General features: G+C 61.1%; 5 protein-coding genes across 5 annotated transcripts; 3 read left to right on the top strand and 2 right to left on the bottom strand.

The window, feature by feature from the left end:
* Nucleotides 1-625: 625 nt before the first annotated feature.
* Nucleotides 626-2571, bottom strand: TRAVEDRAFT_172735 (uncharacterized protein; the record flags this gene model as incomplete). Its single annotated transcript, XM_008044139.1, has 13 exons — nucleotides 626-1009; nucleotides 1063-1165; nucleotides 1226-1290; nucleotides 1345-1416; nucleotides 1470-1494; nucleotides 1546-1765; nucleotides 1819-1901; nucleotides 1954-2043; nucleotides 2096-2119; nucleotides 2182-2231; nucleotides 2293-2365; nucleotides 2433-2475; nucleotides 2529-2571. The coding sequence occupies 13 exons, from the start codon at nucleotides 2569-2571 to the stop codon at nucleotides 848-850; spliced, it is 1053 nt and encodes a 350-aa protein (XP_008042330.1). The 3' UTR covers nucleotides 626-847.
* A 30-nt stretch (nucleotides 2572-2601) lies between these two features.
* On the top strand, nucleotides 2602-3393 carry TRAVEDRAFT_30963 (uncharacterized protein). Its single transcript, XM_008043617.1, has 2 exons — nucleotides 2602-3003; nucleotides 3076-3393. The coding sequence occupies exons 1-2, from the start codon at nucleotides 2957-2959 to the stop codon at nucleotides 3227-3229; spliced, it is 201 nt and encodes a 66-aa protein (XP_008041808.1). The 5' UTR covers nucleotides 2602-2956; the 3' UTR covers nucleotides 3230-3393.
* An 861-nt stretch (nucleotides 3394-4254) lies between these two features.
* Nucleotides 4255-4977, top strand: TRAVEDRAFT_60366 (uncharacterized protein). Its single transcript, XM_008044138.1, has one exon. It carries the CDS (start codon nucleotides 4480-4482, stop codon nucleotides 4834-4836), a length of 357 nt encoding a protein of 118 aa, XP_008042329.1. The 5' UTR covers nucleotides 4255-4479; the 3' UTR covers nucleotides 4837-4977.
* Nucleotides 4978-7150: 2173 nt separating this feature from the next.
* TRAVEDRAFT_153395 (cytochrome P450) lies at nucleotides 7151-10222 on the bottom strand. The gene is made up of 8 exons (XM_008044137.1): nucleotides 9756-10222; nucleotides 9555-9692; nucleotides 9426-9483; nucleotides 9151-9262; nucleotides 8923-8974; nucleotides 8709-8791; nucleotides 8083-8634; nucleotides 7151-8021 (listed from the first exon to the last, which is right to left on the bottom strand). The coding sequence occupies exons 1-8, from the start codon at nucleotides 9873-9875 to the stop codon at nucleotides 7547-7549; spliced, it is 1590 nt and encodes a 529-aa protein (XP_008042328.1). The 5' UTR covers nucleotides 9876-10222; the 3' UTR covers nucleotides 7151-7546.
* Nucleotides 10223-10861: 639 nt separating this feature from the next.
* On the top strand, nucleotides 10862-13808 carry TRAVEDRAFT_172729 (uncharacterized protein). Its single transcript, XM_008044136.1, has 12 exons — nucleotides 10862-11176; nucleotides 11247-11289; nucleotides 11351-11423; nucleotides 11637-11686; nucleotides 11747-11770; nucleotides 11837-11926; nucleotides 11981-12063; nucleotides 12118-12331; nucleotides 12394-12490; nucleotides 12552-12613; nucleotides 12672-13273; nucleotides 13595-13808. Exons 1-11 carry the CDS (start codon nucleotides 11134-11136, stop codon nucleotides 12943-12945), a joined length of 1053 nt encoding a protein of 350 aa, XP_008042327.1. The 5' UTR covers nucleotides 10862-11133; the 3' UTR covers nucleotides 12946-13273; nucleotides 13595-13808.
* The last annotated feature ends 1549 nt before the right edge of the window (nucleotides 13809-15357 follow it).

Here is a 15357-nt window from a genome sequence, read left to right as displayed (position 1 = left end):
CACGCGGGCATAGACTACAAGCCATGGTATCATTGATTGCTATACAGCCAGTTTCGACCGGGATACAGATACAGATAATCGATAACGTAGACGACGAGAGGTAGAAACGAGTAGCGCGGAGGAGTGGAGATGCGCCCGCATGCTCGCAAGACAGAAAAGGAAGTCCAACATAACCTAACCAAGACACGACGTGAGCGCAGCGCGGACACAGAGCGACGCTCCCTGTTTCCATCGCATTCCTCTCCACGATGGCGCGCGGACGGCGAACGCACCGCGATCCATCGCGCGCGCAAGGTACGTACCCACGGGGACAACGCGGTCGGAGACGGAGATGAGGAGGGTGGAAGACGTCCGCGCCGAGGCCTTCCCAACGTCCGTCATCATGAACTCCACGTTCTCGACGCTCTGCGGAAAGGTCGATAAGTAGGGGGGAGAAGGCAGGGAGCGTGCGAGAAGCCGGGGGGATGAACGTGCGAGCCCGCGGGGAAGTCGAAGCCAGGGCCGGACGTGCCGGACTGACACGTCGAAGGCTCAGAAGGAGAATCGGCAGCTGTAGCCTTGAAGGTGTAGGCACTTTTGGAGTGGGTTGGTGAGGTAGATACGACAGAGCTGACGATCCCGCGATGAAGGTGTCGAGTACACAGAAGAGCTGTATTGTGCCCGACTAACAGGAGGATATGTGAGCCATCCGAGATGGGAACCAGAGCGAGGAAAGAGCGTGAGAGTTTGAGAGAGAATGGGGTTTCAACGGTATGCGGGATGCGGATGCGAGAGCGACGACTGGAAAGCGACAATGTAGGAGGCGTGTAAGAGGCGGAGAGAAAGGAGAGTGGGTGTTCGGGAGTAGCTATTGGAAATCCCGACGTTTGAATTCGACGGGCGAGTTGGCTTCGACGTCACCGAACGCGTCGATGTCCGTTGACTTCATGATGTTACCCGCGGCGTCGTATCGGATATATGAGAGGTCGGAGGGCGACACCTCTCCGGGAGCTGCAGCAAATGTTTCCATCTGGGCAACGTCAGCCACACTGCGTCCGTCAGGAAAAAGTCAAGCAAGCATACCTGGACATGTACGCCGTCTGGCTTCTTCTCGCTGACAGACAACATGCCACCGCGACTGAACCGACCGCTTTTGTGGAAGGCCAAAGTGGAGGCTTCCGTTGTGCTGTAGCCCCGTGATGTATAAGTGTATATGAAGTTAAATGCATCGGTTCCAGAGACGTACCCGAACACTTCGGCACCCTCCGTGGTATAGTTGGTAAGTCTCCGCACCACTCGACAGGCGACGATCTGATGCGAGCTTGTAAGCGGACAAAACGACATGTGAGGAAAAACGCCACATACCGTCGATGCAATCGCAGCCGGTACGTTTGCGATGATTGACATAACGGCGTTAAGGTTCATCAACATGAACACCTGCCACAGTAATCAATATTCACGTGTCGCGGTAGGACCGGTGGGCTACTCACAGTAGCGATTGTGTTTGCCACGAAGCTAATGGAGGGTTAGGTTACGCGTGACGATAGCCCGAAGTGCAACACTTACGCGACGATGAAGAAGATGAGGCCGTCGTCGAAGATGAGGCGCACGATCTTCGACCGGTCCCTGCGCGGCACAGAGATGATACCCAACTTGAATGCCGTCAAGGCGAGCACCGTGAAGTCGAAGCACATCGAGTAAATGAATGTCGCGGCCAGCAGAGTGTTGTTGGTATTCGTGATGGCACATCCCTGGCCCGGAATCCAGGCGGCCTTAAGGAGGATACCTAAACGACCTTGAGGATGATACGATACACTCTCGGCTCAATGATTGACATACCATGCAACAACAGGGACCAATGCCCGAGGATGACAACGACGAGGGGTGCAACGATGTACCATGCCTGTGACCAGACGGCCATGCTATGATGGCGTCAGTCTTTGCTCCAGATAGGCTGATGAGGCTTAGACTTACGTTCGGAGGGAGAGGTTGATACTCGCAAAGCCGATCGACGCATTACCAAAGATCTGGTTGTACGTGTACAACGATTGGCAGTTGACTGGCCTACAATCGCACAGTGAGTACAGGACACGGTTTGAGTAGAACGCGAACATACCGTGTGACATTCAAAGCAATCGCTCTGTTCCGAGGCGCATATAGTCAGATCACGGCGCATACAGGCGGCATACGCATCGGACTCACATGCCGATGAGTGCAAACAAAAGGAAGTAACGTCCACAGAAGTAAAAGATCTGTGATAATGAAACGGGTCAACGATCATCTCCGCAAGCCCGGGCGCTCCGGGCGACTTACGAGGGGCCATTTGAACTTCCGCTTCCCGCTGAGGAATTGCCAGTCGAACGGGAGCGAGGTGACGAACTCCCAGCTGTGTGCGACTCTCGTCAGGGTGTGCACGACTTCCCCGGGGGCGGGGGGCCGTCCATTCCACGCACATGTAGAGGCCGAGCAAGACATGCATGAACTTGTCGAACGCGGCTGCACACGAGGCTATCAGACGCGCAGCTGGGCACGGGGCTCGGAACATGTACCTCCGTCGTTCGCAATCTCCTCGGGGGACTGCCAGTTGACCATGTTCCCTGCGGCGTCGGTGGTGGGGCTGATGAAGACGGGGGGTGGTCGGAGGGGGCGGCGGCACGACGTGGGCGGTGATGGAGGGGCCGAGTGGAGGACGGGAGGCAGGCACGACGATATATGAGGACCCGCGAGTAGAGGGGACATGCTTCTTCCTGCGAAGCTGCTTCTCTGACTTTGGGCTATCACATTCTACCATAGGACAACCCTCGCCCGAACAAACCGAACAAGTCTGCCAGGCGCCGGCCGCGTGCGCCTCCCTCATGGCGTCCTGGATTCTCACCCCTGCGTTCTGCTCCCAGCGCAGCGCGCGCACGAGGCTGCGAGAACGCGCCCCGCACCCCAGGTGAGACGGCGCAAACGCCTAATGCATGGCGCCAGGCGCATGGCAGGAGAGAGCGGGAGGCGCATCGCTGCTCGGGGAGAGGCAGTCTGCGAAGGTTGGAAGGCGTGTCAGCTCGGCTTATTTCGGGACGACGTGCAGGTCGCTCGTCTGGAACCCACCCCTCTTCTCCTTCATTTCCAGTTCATTTGCGCTCCGAACCTCCCTCTCCGCCCCTCTCCCCGCCCTTCTGGCGTTCTGACGTCGTCCACTGGTGTGCGCTCTGGTCACAAGGTTCAATGTACGCCCCACGGCGCACCCGCGTACTCCCGCTGAAACGGCGCACGACTTGCCATGAACTCCGTATCCTTCCTGAAAAGAACGGGGGTGATGTGCAATGTGACGGGCGTATAGCAGTCTGAGTCCATACCGGGCAGGACGTCGGTGATGCTCTTCTTCTTTCTTGCTTCAGAACTGATCAGGTCGATCGCGACTGTGCGGAGCTGCGCAGGCGCCGATCTGCGATCTGCTCCTGGAACCCCGATATGCCCCTATTTGGCATGTGGTAATTATTCTGCGACCTTATCTAGGGTTATCTTCACATAGGAAACACGATCGCACTTCGCGTCTCGCTCGTCCACGGTAACCGCGACTCCGCGATAGCGTTGTATCTCTGCTGCTCATCCTTTCTTCCTCAGCTCATCCCAGGACCCACCTATCCATCCATGTGGGTGCGCGAGTTCTGATCAGCACGCGGGTCACGCTCTACAGGACGCTGCGATGCGGAACAACTGGCTCCAATATTGCACAGAGTCCGACCCTGACCGTACCGACTTTGGTGATCTTCTTGCCATCCCAAGCCAACCACCTGGGAAAGACGAGTATCCCCGCGGAGCACGCCTGCTTTCCGACCACCCTAGTATCCCTTCCTTTGTCTCTAGAAGGCCTCGTATACAATCCTAGGCCTCTCAGCTGCCATTAGAACGCTGCTACGCGCGACGCCGTGCACTCCCTCCGAAGAAACGATGACGCACGGCCACCTTGCAACCTAGCACACGCGTCTTCGCAAGGCGCTCCTCCTGCAAATTTTCTGCAGCGTCCAGGCCTGCGGTGATGTCCCCCGCAACCGAGCTGCGCACGCATCCGAAGCCCGTCCCATGCAGGCATCAGAGAGGCGCGAATCGCCCCCTCCCAGCGTCCGCCGCGGGAGGCCATTTGCCAACACCAGCTTCAGGGCACTCACGGCCACGGCCCAGATCGCTGCACCGTCGGCCCCTTGGTCGTCGGAGCCCCCGTCGACCGTCGCGCTCCCACACCATGCACGCACGCTCCCCGACGCGTCGTGCCCGCGCCATGGCCACGACGACGCGCCCCAAAACGTCACTCGGCTCGGCTCGGGCGCGCTGGGGCTCGGGAGCCATCTTTCAATTGATCGGGGCGGCCGCTCCATGCCCGATTCCGGCGAAGCGGGACATCGGCGTCGGCAGCGTCGCGCCACGAGCCGCGAGGATATTTGACACCGCCGACGGCGTCCAGCCCCTTGGACAGGCTTGTGGGCGCTGGTGTACGCCGTGGCTGCCAGTGCGATGTCTCGCGTGCGGCAAATGTGCGCCGCCGCCCTCAGGCTTAGGCTGCGGCGAAGGCGAGAACTTGCAGCGCCCCTCGCCTTCGCGCTCCCACCCGCTGACGTGGTGATGCGCCCTGCAGCTGGCATTTCGGGGGCGGTGGGAGGGAGGGGCCTCGTTCCGACGAGTCGCCGTCGCCGTCGCCGTCAGCAGCGTGCAGGGTCGCGCAGCTCGCGTCCCGCCTCGACCGTTCAAGGCAAAAGTGATCGGGCGACGCGCATCAACAGCTGCAAGACAGGCGTGCGCGCGGGCGGCGGCGGGGGATCGCGCGAAGCTGCCACCGCCCCTGGCAGCGGGCTCGCTGGCCCCTGGGTCTGAGGCCACTTTCGCAGTTGCGGTGGATTCCCCCCTCGCCTGCGTAGCGTCAAGCTTCTCCCTCTATCTCTATTTGCTAGCATCAAATCTGAAGTCTGCTCAACAGTCGAGATCCACTCGTGCGCCACGCGAACCTCGTCTTCCAAATTCCAGGACCACATCCACAGAGGGGGCCAGATCCCCCGACCTCGCGTACGGCACTGGCAGGCGCGCCAAAATTTCGAAGTTCGTGCAATCTTCCAACCCTCGCGCGCCCGCAGCGAGATGGCCGCCCGCCCGCCATGCTTACGCTTTACGCGACGCCGCGAAGCACGGGGAGAGCGCGTGGGACGGCCATCAGTGCGTACCGTAATGGGCGGCTTCGCGCAATAAAGCCAGGTACGCACGGGCCCTCGCTCTCGGCATCGGGAGAACGTCGCGCCTCTGTCATTGCTCTGAACTTTGAAGATGTCGTCGCGTGGGTGAGCGGGTGAGGTGGGCAAGCGGACAGCGTCATATAGACTTCGTGGACTTCGTGGGCGCCACGGGCGGGGGCGGGGTCGCCGGGTGGCCGGGCTTCGTAAGTAGTAAGTACGGCGGGGATGGCGCGGCGAGGTGCTCAGCGGGTATTGAGCGAGACGGAGCAAAGTGCTTACAGTGTACCCTCAGAACGCCGGGGACGATACCATCTTTCATATCGATACCGACATTCGTATCGTCGGGCCAGGGTGAGGCGCCCGCAGATCCTCTTTGAGGCGCTTTGAAAATACAAAATCACCCGTAAGCTTGATGAACATCTCAGCTAGAAGACCGGCCGCGCGCCGCACTGCACGCGCGCGTTTGGCAAGCTCCAGCACTTACTTACCTTACTTTGCAGCGCTATTCCGGGGCGAGAGGTTCGTGGCGCTCGTCCTACAAGCGAACGGCCGAATCGGGGAGGGTTCGACGGCGGTGAGTACGAAGAAGTGCATACAATTGACTGCTACCGCTGCGCTCCGCGCTCGGGCTCGAAGATTGCGCAGCTCGGGAGGGCTTCGACTTCGGTGGGGGCTAAGGTTGCGTTGTTGCTAGGTGCTTGGGCGTACTATGGGCCGGAGATTTTTGCGAGCAGGGGGGTCTAGCCTGTCCGCTGCAACCTTCGTACGGGAGAACTTCTGACGCGCTCAGGCTCGATGGGTTCTGCCCCGCACTCGCGCCTTTGTGGTGCTCTCATCGGTGCATGTACGCTTTCTATAACCACTGAGGTGCGCTGCGAATAGAGTTTAACTTTCGCGAACCGCCAGCTGACGATCGCCTTCCCAGGAGGGTCCGGCGTACTAGAGCCCCCGTGGTCACTCGGGGTAATGGTGAAGCACTTAACCTCCGCTCGTCCATTGAGCCTTCATTGAGGCTCATTATGGGCTCGGGGCGGCGTGCTCGATATTCTCGCTCATGGGCTATGAAAATACGGGGAGTGGCGGATGTGCGTATGCTCTCCGCGTGTGGGTGCTAAGTCTTGTCGCGATGTCCTGAATATTTTCTATTCACCATCTAACGGCAACATTTCCTTGTACCTCTTGCGTCGAATCCTCAGTTATGCCGACGACGCATCTCTGACGTTATGGTTCCGGGTATAGATACGCCTCAGCCGCCATGTCCCCGGGCCCGCTCCCCGCGGCAAATAAGTATACGCCCCACCAGCCCCGGAACCTAGGTTGGCGAGTTTCCTCCTAGCAGACTGTACCGCCTCCAGCCTCCACCGCGTCGGGTAAGACCAGCACTACCCGCACTGCGAGGCACGGATGTGGCGTTGCGGTCTCGACCTCGGCCTCGCTGAAGGAGGAAGCGTGCATACTTCGATGGGCTGGTAGGCGGCGTTGTATGATCACCGGGTTTCACTGGTGCAAGTAATGTAACCGGATTGCTATCGGTATACTCTATGGGATACCAGTGCCAAATTCCAATGCTCGATAATACTGAGACTGGGGTCGTGCTGCTCCGCGACCGCCTTGCTCGATCTCCCCGAGGCTACCGCAGCAGGGGGCACAGTCGCGGTGGCGGCCCCGCCACCAAGCCTGCTGTCAAAATAAGCGTGAACACCTGTGCAGTAAGCACACACTACACACATGCGCGCAACAGCCTTAGATCCCGCGCGCGACCCAGAAATACTCGCGGAGTGCACATGGGCGCCGCCACAGGAACCTCGCGGACGTCAAAGTGAGTTAGCACATTCACTTTACCCACTATAAAATCAAAAGCACACACAACGCACACCCCAAAACATATGAATGAGAGAGAAAGAGAACTCTTTTGATTATGCAAGCCACCAGGCCAGCGGCCTAGCGTAAAGTGAAGTGAGGTGGTCTACTACTACTGCTACTACCGGGACCCCTGCGGGCGCGGGCGCGAGTACGTGTAAGGTGCGGGGCGCCGCGCGCCTCCCGGGCGGGGCCGTGTATGCGTGCGTGCGTGTGCGTATTTTACAGGCGGGGCGAGCGTCCATCGAGGTGCGACTCGGAGTCGACTTTGGTACCGGGACCGGGCGAGAGGAGACGGGGCCATGCGGGACGGGACGGGGATCTACCCAGGGAGCGGGAGCGAGGGGCGGGCGATGGTCTACCAGAGCGCGGGCGAGCGAGGGGCGGGGCAGGGCGGCTTACCTGTACGAGCGAGCGTGGCGCAACGAAGGGGGGCGGTGAGGGTCGGACTAACAAGTCCACCATATACACAAAAGCGGCGCATCCACGCGCCACGCTCATTGCGCCAGCGTGATATGCAACGGCAGCAGCCCCCCGCGGCCGTCCACGACCGGCTGCAGCGTCGGCGAGATCTTCTCGAGCACCACCGCCGTCGTCTCATGGAACTCCAGGCTCCGCACGAGCGTCGCCAGGATCACCTTGAACTCGAACACCGCGAGCCGGTACCCGATGCAGTTCCGCGGCCCGTCGCAGAACGTCACGAGCCCGCTCCATCCGTGCGGCATCTCGCTCGGCGGCGGGATGCGCCCGGGCGTCAGCCAGCGCGCGGGGTCGAAGGCGGCCGCGTCCGGGCCCCAGACCGCGGGGTTCACGTGCATGGTCGTGAAGGGGATGTGGAAGACCTGGCCGGCGCGCACGCGGATGGAGGAGAGCGTCTCCCCGGAGGCGGTCGTGATGGGCTTGCTGAGCGGGATCACGTCGTCGCGGAGCGCGACGCGCTCCGTCTGCGGCGACGCGGGGTGCAGGCGGAGGCTGTGGGCGCAACCCGTCAGTGTGCGATTGCAGGGACGTAGACGGGCGAGAGGGTGCGCACCCCTCCTTGACGACCGCGTCGAGGTACTCGAGGCGCTGGATGTCGTCGTAGCTGAGGTCGCGCCCGACGCGGCGGATCTCGTCGCGCAGGCGCTCCTGCACGTCCGGGCGGCGCGCGAGCTCGAGCAGCGTGAAGCTGAGCGAGCCCGCGGTCGTCTCGTGGCCGACCATGATGAACGTGTTCACGTTGTCGACGATCTGCTGCGGGGTGAGCGCCGCGCCGCCCTTGGACGCGCCCGCGCGCTCCGCCTTGACGAGGATGCTCATGATGTCGCGGCCCTTCTCGGAGACGGAGCCGCTCTCGAGGAGGCGCATGGAGAGCTTCGTGGTGATCTCGCGGATGCGCCCGCCGGCGCGGATCGCCTCGACGGGGAGCTTGGTGAGGAGCAGCGTGATGAAGGGCACGGCGCGCATCACGAGCATCGCAACGAACCCGCCGAACCCGAGCCCGGTGTTGACGTGGCCCTCCCAGGAGGCGTGGATCTCTTTCGCCTCGGTGCTCTGCCCGGCCTTGAAATCGTGGCCAAAGGCAACGCGCCCGATGATGTCCAGCCTGAAGGTCGCAAGCGAGCGAGAACTTGATCAGCACGGATTGCTCCCCGCTGACGCAAGCAGGAGAAGACGTACGTGCAGGTGGAGGTGTACTCGGTGATGTTGACGGTCGCTGCGCCGCCCGCGGACAGCACATGGTTCGTCAGTCTGCTCTCGAGCTGCAGAGGGGACGGGAGCGCGGGGAGACGAGAGGGCGGGGAGATCGAGCGATCGGGGGGAGAGCGGGGCGGAGTGGGGAAGCGGGCGATCAGTGATGGGCCACACCTGCCAGATGGGGAAGGTGACCTGCCTTTTCGGAGCACTCTGAAATGTCGTCCGCCATGCCCTTGATGGCTTCCGACCTGTGTCGGAGCGAAGTCAGCGAACGGCCTTCTCTGTACACTCAGTTTTCCCCTCCGCCGCGCCCTGAGTCTGGCCCGCACATGCACCTGTGGCGGCGGCGGGGAACAGAGGGTGCGGGCGGAGGCGAAGTGCGCCGTACGCCGGGCGCGCGCGCGAGGGTGAGGAGGATACTTACGAGAAGGCGGGGGCGATGATGCGGCGCTGGGTCTTGTGGTCCTCGCCTTCAGCCCATACGAGGCCTTTGCCTAGGACGTTCGCGACGGGAGGTCTGAACGCGGGAGACTTCACTGTGGGACAAGATCTCGTCAGCGTCCGCTCGTTTCGTGTGTCATCGGATGCGATAAACTATAGCAAGTATCGCGGGCGCTCGCAAGCCACACAGTACACACGGCCGCCGCGGAGGAAGGTGGTACTGTATGCTGATGAAGAGCAGAAGGCGAAGGCACTGACCGTAGTCGTCCGCGTTCTGGAAGATGTGTTGGACGGCCGCATGGTCTGCCGCGACGATCTGCAGGGAGGTGTCAGCGGAGGGCGGACGGACGTGCTTGAGGCTATCGGACGCCTGCGCGCGGCACTCACGATGTCCGGGTGGAAGAGCGCGCCCTTGACGCGGAAGAAGGGCCCGCAGAGCGCGGCCCACTTCGTGTACGTCTCGGTCGCCTGGCCCTGGAAGGTCGCGAGCTCGTGGCCCCAGAGCCAGTGCGCGAGCGCAGGGGGCTGCAGGGGGCACCGTGCATTGCGTCAGAGCGGGTACTGGGGGGAAGGTGTCGTAAGACTTACGGCGCTGGGAACGCGATGCACGTCCTGGCGCTTCCTGCTGGCGAGCCAGCGGACGATGTAAAGGAAGGCAGCTACGGAGAGGAGGAGGGCGGGTGGGGAGGAGAGCAACGTGGCTGCCATGTTGGGCGGAGGCGAGATAGCGGAGCGGCAAGCGGGGCGAGGAGGACGAGGGGAAGAGAAGAGGGGCAAAGGAGCGTGGAATACGACCCGGAGCGGGCGTTGGACTTGACTTGTGTGCGGGTGCCCGGGGGCGGGAGAGCTGACAGTGGAGGGAGGAGAGGTGTCGGTGGGGGAGGGGCGGGGGAGTGTGCTGATATGCCCAAAGCGAGGCTAGCCGTCGCGAGCATTTTTCTGACGGGGCTTACGGCGCGTCGGCGGACGGAGAAGCAGCTCTGGGTGCTGCTGGCAACGTTAACCCACGCCGCGTCCGCGAGCGAATCGAATCGCCTCTGCAGCTTCTCGCGCGCGCACGGGCGGACGTGTCTCGGCGGGTCTCGCTGGCCCCTCCTTCGCGCCGTGCACGCGTCGGCAATCCGCCCAGATCTCGTCTCGCGCAGGGCGGACGCGGAAGCGCGAGGCCGGGCACCCCGCGCGCTGGGCGCAGACCACTCATATCGCAAACGACGCGTACGGGTGAGTGTGAAGGGAGGTGCACAGCGCTCGCATAACCCCTCCTTTGCCGAGGCGTATCTCAATTAAAGTCTAAATTAACTGGAAACCCCAGTTCCCCGACAGGCAGGAGCGGGCCCAGACGCGTGGCGCGCGGGGAGTGCCGGCGAGACAAACACACATCCGGATTGGGGAAGAAAGATGGCGCTCAGGAGGGATGCGCGCGTTGTATTTTCGCCGCCTTCTTTGGGGCGCCGTTGCCAGTGTAGGTTGCGGTTTGGGCTTGGGCTCGCCGTCATCGCAGCGCATCATGTGGGCCGCGGGGCGTGCGTGATCGCGGGCCAGCTGCAGCCGACGCCTTCGAGCCTCGAGTGAAGGGCGGCAGCGCTCGTGTGCCTCAGTGTGGCCGTGAGAGCGCCAGTGATGGGTTGAAGGCGAGGCCCAAGAGGGGAAAGGGCGGACCAGGAGTGGATCCCTCTCGCTTATGCCCAGCTGGGGGACGCCCGGGGGACAGAGCTGACGAGCAACGTTCCCGTACGGCCGTGGGAGGACCCTGCCTGAATTCTGATCCTTCCCGAATTCAGTGCAGGGGCTTCGAAGCCTCCTGCCTCGGCTCCAATCCAGCGACACCCTGCCCATGTAAATATCCGCCTCCTCAGCCGGATATCTAGCCCCAGAGCCCCCTCCTCCTCCGGGTCGCGCCTCACTTCCTGTCCCTTCCTTTACCCCTTACCTCCTCTCTCCACCTTCACCCTCCCCTGCCGCCACCATGGTCGACTGGAACTCGCAGACGGAGCTTATCCTCGACTCCAGTACGTCCTCCGCTTCCTAGCTTGCTCTCACGTCGTGTTCATCATGCTAATCACGCGTCGCGTTCCATAGCCGTCTTCCTCAAGTTCATGCACGCCCTCTCCGGCCTGTACTTGTGAGCATCTCCGACGCGTCCTTGCCTTTCCGGGCGCGTTCTGACGCGACTCGCGTTCCAGCTGGGAGTTCGTCACCTCGCTCGACTTCGAGTTCGGCTTCTTCACCGGCAAGAAGCGCTTCCACTACCCCGCGGTACGTGTCTCTCACTGCGTTTTGCACGGGAAGCGACCAGTCCAGCGGTAGTAAGAGTCCAACGTGTTTCCAACCATGACACTCTTTTGATACGTCGTAACCTGTTGCGGTGGCAGTGGCAGAGCGCGCGCGACACAGTCCTCACCGAATGCCGCCTACCGTGGACTCGTATATACCCCTTTTTTCACGTCAGTAGTTGACAGTCCCTCGCAGGTGTTCTACTTCTTGAACAGATATTGCTTGTTGTTCACCATGATCGGCATGTAAGTCACAAATCGAACTTCCTTCCGTTTCCGGCCACTCATTCCAACCCGCGCCCGCAGCTTGATCGCGCTCGATACAACGACGTAAGTCACGTTGTGGATCTCCTGTGTACGCGCTCGGGGCCGAACCTAACGGACCCGACCGCACAGCGAAATCAACTGCCAGTCGCTGTACACATTCAACCAGATCATGGGCCAGTCCGCTTCCGGCCTCGCGAGCATCAACCTGTCGATCCGCACGTACGTCCGCCTTTGGGTTTATGATCATGTCTGAATTCTGACGATCCTTCGTAGGATGGCGCTCTGGTCGCATCACCGCTGGATCGTCATCCCCATCATCGTGATTATCCTCGGTCACTGGTCGCTCATCTTGCAGGGTAGGTCTTCGTTGCGCTTATACTCTGCGCTTGAGCTTACCAGTGACTCTGCAGGTGTCCTCGTCAAGGCCTCGTGGGTTGACGGCCAGGGCTGCCTCGTCACCGGCTCGAACAACACCATCCTCGCCGCGACGTTCATCTACTCGATGTGCTTCGACCTCATCATCCTGCTCCTCAGCATGTACAAGCTCGTCATCGGCGTCAAGGGCGGCCGCTCGCAGCTCATGACCCTCCTCTTCAAGGACGGTCTCGTGTACTTCATCATTGCGTACGCATCCTTTCTCCCGTTCGTCCGCGCTACCCATGTTGACGCGCGCGTGATTTTCTTAGGTTCCTGTCCAACCTGCTGGCCACCGTGTTCATCATGTTGAACCTCAACGCGATCATGAGCGTCATCTTCAACGTGCCCGCCGCCATCTTCTCCACGGTGAGCGCGCACTTCTCGCGCCTTCCCCTTCGCGCAGATCACTGACAATCCCCTTCCGCAGATCGTGGCCTGCCGCGCTGTCCGCCGACTGACGAACTTCTCCACTCGGGGACCCGAGGTCTTGTACGTCGCATCGTCTTTCTTGTACACAGTGGGCTGTACTGACGCGTGTGCGATGTAGCTCGAGCGGGACTGGGCACAGCTTCCGCGTCGCGCACCCCGCAACGACCGCGAACACGATCGGGATCAACGCGGGCATGCCCACGCGCGGCACGATCAAGCACAAGTCCGAGCTCTCCAACGGCGTCCACGTCCAGATGCAGACGTTCACCGTTGCGGACGAGGACCACCTCTCGGACTACAACTCCGAGGGCGACGGCCAGAAGACGAAGGTCGTCGACCCAGAGATGGGCGACGCCGAGATCAGCGCCGAGTTCAAGCGGCCGCCATACTAGAGCACGCGAGACGTGCCACTCCTTTCCCCAGTCCCTCATTCTACTACACTGGGAACCGCGCTTGCCCTTCGAGGAGGCCAACGAGCCGCCGCGCCGCCTGCGAGCGCGTGCGCGCGCCTTCATTTTTTGACAGGTATCCATTGCAATACCCCCGCATCGCATCGCACCCTACTACCCTACACCACACCGACACATACCACTTCACATTACCGCCACCCTGCCCCGTAAAAGTCGACCCCCGGAGGACCCTGGAGAATTTGGAAGATACGCCTGCTTGCTGGCTGCTGGCTGCTCGTTCAATGCTCTGTACATTTGCTGTGTATAAAAAGTGCGCTTTTTACTCATCTCTCTCCCGTTTCTCCTGCGTGAGCGTGTGTGCGGTTTGCTGAGACTCTGTTCTGTTTCTTCTTCTGCTGCGACCCGATATCGACCCGTACACGTGAATCTGCGAACTTGAACCGGTGCATTTGCGAATGAACTGCGCGCCCGATCGTCGTCATCCGTCACATTCAATCTGCAATCTTCGTCGAACCCTCGGTGCTTGCTCCCTCCGCGCCGCTCTGTCCACGCACCCTTCTCGAACCCCGTCGCACTGCGCAACGAACCACAACTGCGCCCGGCATCTCCCCGACTCCCCGCGCCCATCTAGATTCACCCACCCACGGGGCCCACCCACCCACTGTCGCTGCTCCATAGCTGTCCACTCGTTTTGCACAAACACCTTCGCTCTTTTAGATTCTGGAACATAACGGACATTTTTGGTTGAAGGCATCTTAGGCTACTACGATAGGAATTGTGCACCCGCAGGCATTATGGTATACCCCACCCGTGTAATCGCATGAGCACCCACTGCTGTTCTACCCCCTTGCCTGTTTCGGCGAGTTGTTTGTGGCTTGAATAGGAGGGGGATTTGACGGGGGCCGCGACTTCCCGCGTCTGTGGATGTCTGATGGACGCGCGCGGCCGCGCCCAAGCACGCAAAGTCTCAAGATACGCCGATGTACCCACGCGCCACGATGCGCCCACAACCAAGTGCAGGGCGAGGCGGAGTCCCGACTCCATGCAAGTCCGCGTAGCGTCCGTCCATCAGGCAGCACGACGGCGAGGCCGCATCTATCAGGTATCACGTCGCCGCGGGCGGACTTCAGTTCAGCAGCATGTCAGCGGTGCTGGCAGTGGCGTGCGCGAGCTTGGCATGAGCACTTCACGAACACTGCTAATTGCGTAGATGCGCCGGAGGGAGTTGGGAACGACGGCGACATCGGCTACTTGCTTGGACTTCTGTGCCTGACGACGTTCGTACTATGCATGCAGCTCCCCGCGAGCCTCGCCATACCGTGTGCGGACTCTCACGGAGCGATGGTCTGCGGAATCAACGCTGCGGTGCGCGCGGCGCGGACCCGGTGCACAGATGAGGGTCGCGATCGCTCGCCGCGGGAGTGCCTAGAGGAGAAGAGTCGGATCACCGCTCGTCCTGCGCGGGAGCTGTGGTAACAACCTCGTACGGGATCTGCAACGTTCTGAGGATTGGCGAGCAGGGAGGCCCATTGAGGGAGACCGTCGACGGCGTCGCCACGCGGCGTGATCCCAATACACCCGCCCATTCAAGCCTGGGGAGGGGTGCCACGCGTCGAAGCCACAGGACTTGCGCGGTGACTTTCGAGTGGCTTCCTCGCGAGCCTATTGCAGCGAAGTCAGGCCCGGTGACATTGGTAGGAGCGGAGCGCGCATCGCCGTCGACGTCCTGGGCATGCCGTGCGTTAGTGGCTTGATAGTTTAGACGTCGCATACACCACGATACAGACCTGTGATTATGGCAGGTGTGTATGATATCAATCGTCGGCCCCTCTTCGGGTGCGCAAGGACATTGAGCTGATGCTGGAACGGGAGGTTCAACCGTGCGTATTCCCATGGCCGCGGGAGCGCATACGGCAAGCTGGAAATTGAATATCGGACCTCGTATAGGTTAGCATAACCGGTGGGAGACCCAGCAGGTACGCATGGATTAGTCTCCAGTGCCTGGGTCGCCTCTGGGAAATCGAACAGCGATACTGGTGTAGATCCGTTGCATCTCTGCGGCCTCTGTAGCGAACTTTGACGCCGCGAAGCTTTCTGGGGTAATGGCCGCTGACACGGCCACGGGCTACTGTAAGCAGCATAGCGTGGCTCCGTGTCCATGGCACTTGTCGCACTACGCTGGTTGACCGTTGCAAGTTGATGGTGATTGACTTGAAATATTGGACATCAGCCGGCTTGCCACTCAATTGAATGTGCCACGTAGAGAGGGCGGAAGATAGAGACAAGTTATCATATTAGTACATCCCGGGCAGTGGGTATGAGTAAGTACTCACGGTCGGTCGAAAGCATCCCCCGCGATCCGTCTCGAGTGGCCATCTAGCCTGAAGATGGGGC

This window comes from Trametes versicolor, assembly GCF_000271585.1.
Source record: "Trametes versicolor FP-101664 SS1 unplaced genomic scaffold TRAVEscaffold_10, whole genome shotgun sequence".
NCBI classification, from domain to species: domain Eukaryota; kingdom Fungi; phylum Basidiomycota; class Agaricomycetes; order Polyporales; family Polyporaceae; genus Trametes; species Trametes versicolor.
Note: the sequence above shows the minus strand (reverse complement) of the source record. Positions and strands in the feature narration are given on the sequence as shown.